General features: G+C 41.2%; 1 protein-coding gene across 1 annotated transcript in view; it reads left to right on the top strand.

Moving 5' to 3' along the window:
- Positions 1 to 1411: 1411 nt before the first annotated feature.
- TEOVI_000514900 (variant surface glycoprotein (VSG, atypical), putative) overlaps positions 1412 to 2679 on the top strand; it is a gene marked incomplete at both ends in the record, with an annotated part of 1422 nt that continues 154 nt past the window's right edge. The window contains one exon of the mRNA XM_067219893.1: positions 1412 to 2679. Coding sequence (XP_067075994.1) covers positions 1412 to 2679 — 1268 coding nt within the window.

The following is a 2679-nucleotide window of genomic DNA, read 5'->3' as shown; positions in this document are numbered from 1 at the left end:
AGTGTTGTGAGTGTGTGTATACGAATATTATGTTAAGAGTTCTTCTGAAGACAAGATAGGCAACGAAAAATAGTAGCACGTAAGATATTGAAGTGTGTGCAGTTGTATTAAGTGAGTAAGGAAGTTGGATGGCGAGAGGTTGAGTAATATTATTAAAGGACAACTCAAAAAGAGAAATACTTGGATGGTGATAAAATGTGCATAGTTTTGTCCACTGATATAAAGCTGGTAATCTTTGTAAACTAGAATGTGATGAAGGAACAGTAGGGGTGATCCGAAGTAAAGTACACATGCGCAAGGGAGTCGGTATGTAATCCGTATGGATTGAAGCAGCTGTCGGAGAAGAAGAAACGTAAATATAGAGTGAAGCAAATAGATGCACGGTACAGAGAAGCACAGAATGAAATTATAATGTAGAAGTCTGTTCTCCGTATAATACTCAAAAATGTATGGATGTTATTGGAGAGAAGGTGATGACTGTTTTTTGTTATATGATAGAGGATATTAATATTAGATGTGAAGAATAAAGTGGACGAAAGGAATGAGTAAGTGTAATGTATTGCCAAAGTTTCCATTTTATTAGATACATTAATAGGCGTTAATTCATATATATGCCCACTAATATAATATTATTGGGAGAATATTTTAAAAAATAGGAATACTAATTGATTAAAGTGAAAAAGATTAAGAATTAGACGCGAAAACTTCTTTAAAAAGTGCGTATATGAGCCACTGGAGGATTTTTATGAAGCTGAGAGAATAAACAATAGTACTCCTTAAATTGCATTATGGTATAATTTGCAGACGTTAATATTCTTGATGTAGCGACTAATCCATGTAAAATAAGTCACTTATACACATCTAACGGCGCCAATTAAAAATTAAAGACTGCAAAAAATTCCGCCCTCAGCGGTCGAAATTACCAAGTCTTCAGAGAAGAAGACATTAAGGAAAACAAAAGTTAACCCTAACCAAAAATAATATTCGCGTTCGTGACAAGAGACGGCCTTGCCATGTTATTACGTCGGCATATGAAAAAAAAGTAGCGCTAGATAAAATAAATAGAAAAAGATTGGCTTTGAGTCCTCATGGAGATAAATAGGTTTCCTATTTTCAGGACACTATGTACCAATTTTACAAACAAAGAATATATGCTGTAGCTATAGTTATAAAACAACATAAATTATAATTAAAAAATGCAATCTATTCGTAAAAGCAGGTGAACATTTGTCATAATTACCATGGAGTTTTATGGTAAAATCGAGCTTTTTAATAATTTAACAATATATAACAAAAACTTGTTGAATGATATTATGTGTGAAAGTCACTACTTTCTTTTAAACCAAAGCTGTAAGCTCCCAAGTTTACATTTGACAAACTTCTAATGCACAAGCTTCTACAAGAAGACAAGATGTTGGCAAACTTCAAGGCATTGACTTTCGTAAGCATAACCCTTTGCCTACCAGTTGTAACAACTTCAGCTGTCAAAACACCAACAAAAAAGGCGAAAACCGCATGCGACGTAGCAACGCAGCTGAGGCAGATGGCGGACTCCGCAAGGATCAAAATCACATCCACACAAGAATCTGTCAAGAAGATGCTGACTACAGCTTCCAAGCTTGACGTCATCGCCAACGGTGTTAACACAAACGCGGGCTGGGCAGCAGCTTATCTGCGCTCAATTTATATTCAAAAAGCCGCCGAAGCAAACGAAAAGCTAGCCGCCAATGCCCCAGCGTTATTAAAAGGAATCGAAGCGCTGAGCCGGCTTGCAGGCAGCCAGGAAGCCATAAGTAGGCTCTCCCAACTGCAGCTACAAGATCTAAATATCGCCACAGCAACAACACACGCAACAGACGGCTCTAAAGGACAACTCAAGCCGAAGCTCGAGCCAGCTGTCAACCCGCATTGTATCGCAGCGGACGGCACCAGGGAAAAGGACTCGAGCGACGAAAGCCACGATACTCAACACAAAAACGCCATCACTATACTCACAGTAAAAGCAACACCGGCAGGCGAAGCACTCGGGACTTACCTCACAATATGCGGCAGCAACTCAAACGCCGGAAGACCGCCAGACACCGCCAACTGCAACTCAGGCCAGGCGACCAACATAGGCGTCAAAGGAGGGACCGTGTTCAAAGCGACGCCGAAAGTGCTACACACAACAGCAGCAAACAGCGCAGAGGCTTACGGCGACGGCGGCGACGACGAATCCACACCGAATAAGGCGACAATAAAAGCAGAACTTGCTCTGGTACTTGAAATGCTTCACGCTGCCCAGCGGCTCGGAACAATAACGGCGCCAGCGGCCATCGAAAGCGCCTTCGATGCCACTTACGCAGGGCACGCAATAGCCAAAGCTTTGGGAGGTCACGAGGCAACAGCCGAGCGACCAAATTTAAAGGAAAAAGTTAAACACACAACCGAAGAGCTTTTCGGCAAAGAAAGCAACTCAATCAAAACACAAATACCCCAATTACTGAACACCTTTCAACCAAGCAAAGCAACAGGCTCAGACGGCGCTAAAACACTTGATTCAATAAACGCCCCCGAGGAGCTGTCAAAAGCAGCGACGTATTACACTATCAAAAATTTTATCGACGAGGAAGAGCAAAAAAAGAAAAACCAAGAAAACCCCTCATGTCCCACCAGCGCAGAAAAACCAGAAGAAGAACA

The sequence above is a fragment of the Trypanosoma equiperdum genome (assembly GCF_001457755.1).
Source record: "Trypanosoma equiperdum strain OVI genome assembly, contig: ctg_1005, whole genome shotgun sequence".
Taxonomy (NCBI): Eukaryota; Euglenozoa; class Kinetoplastea; order Trypanosomatida; family Trypanosomatidae; genus Trypanosoma; species Trypanosoma equiperdum.
Note: the sequence above shows the minus strand (reverse complement) of the source record. Positions and strands in the feature narration are given on the sequence as shown.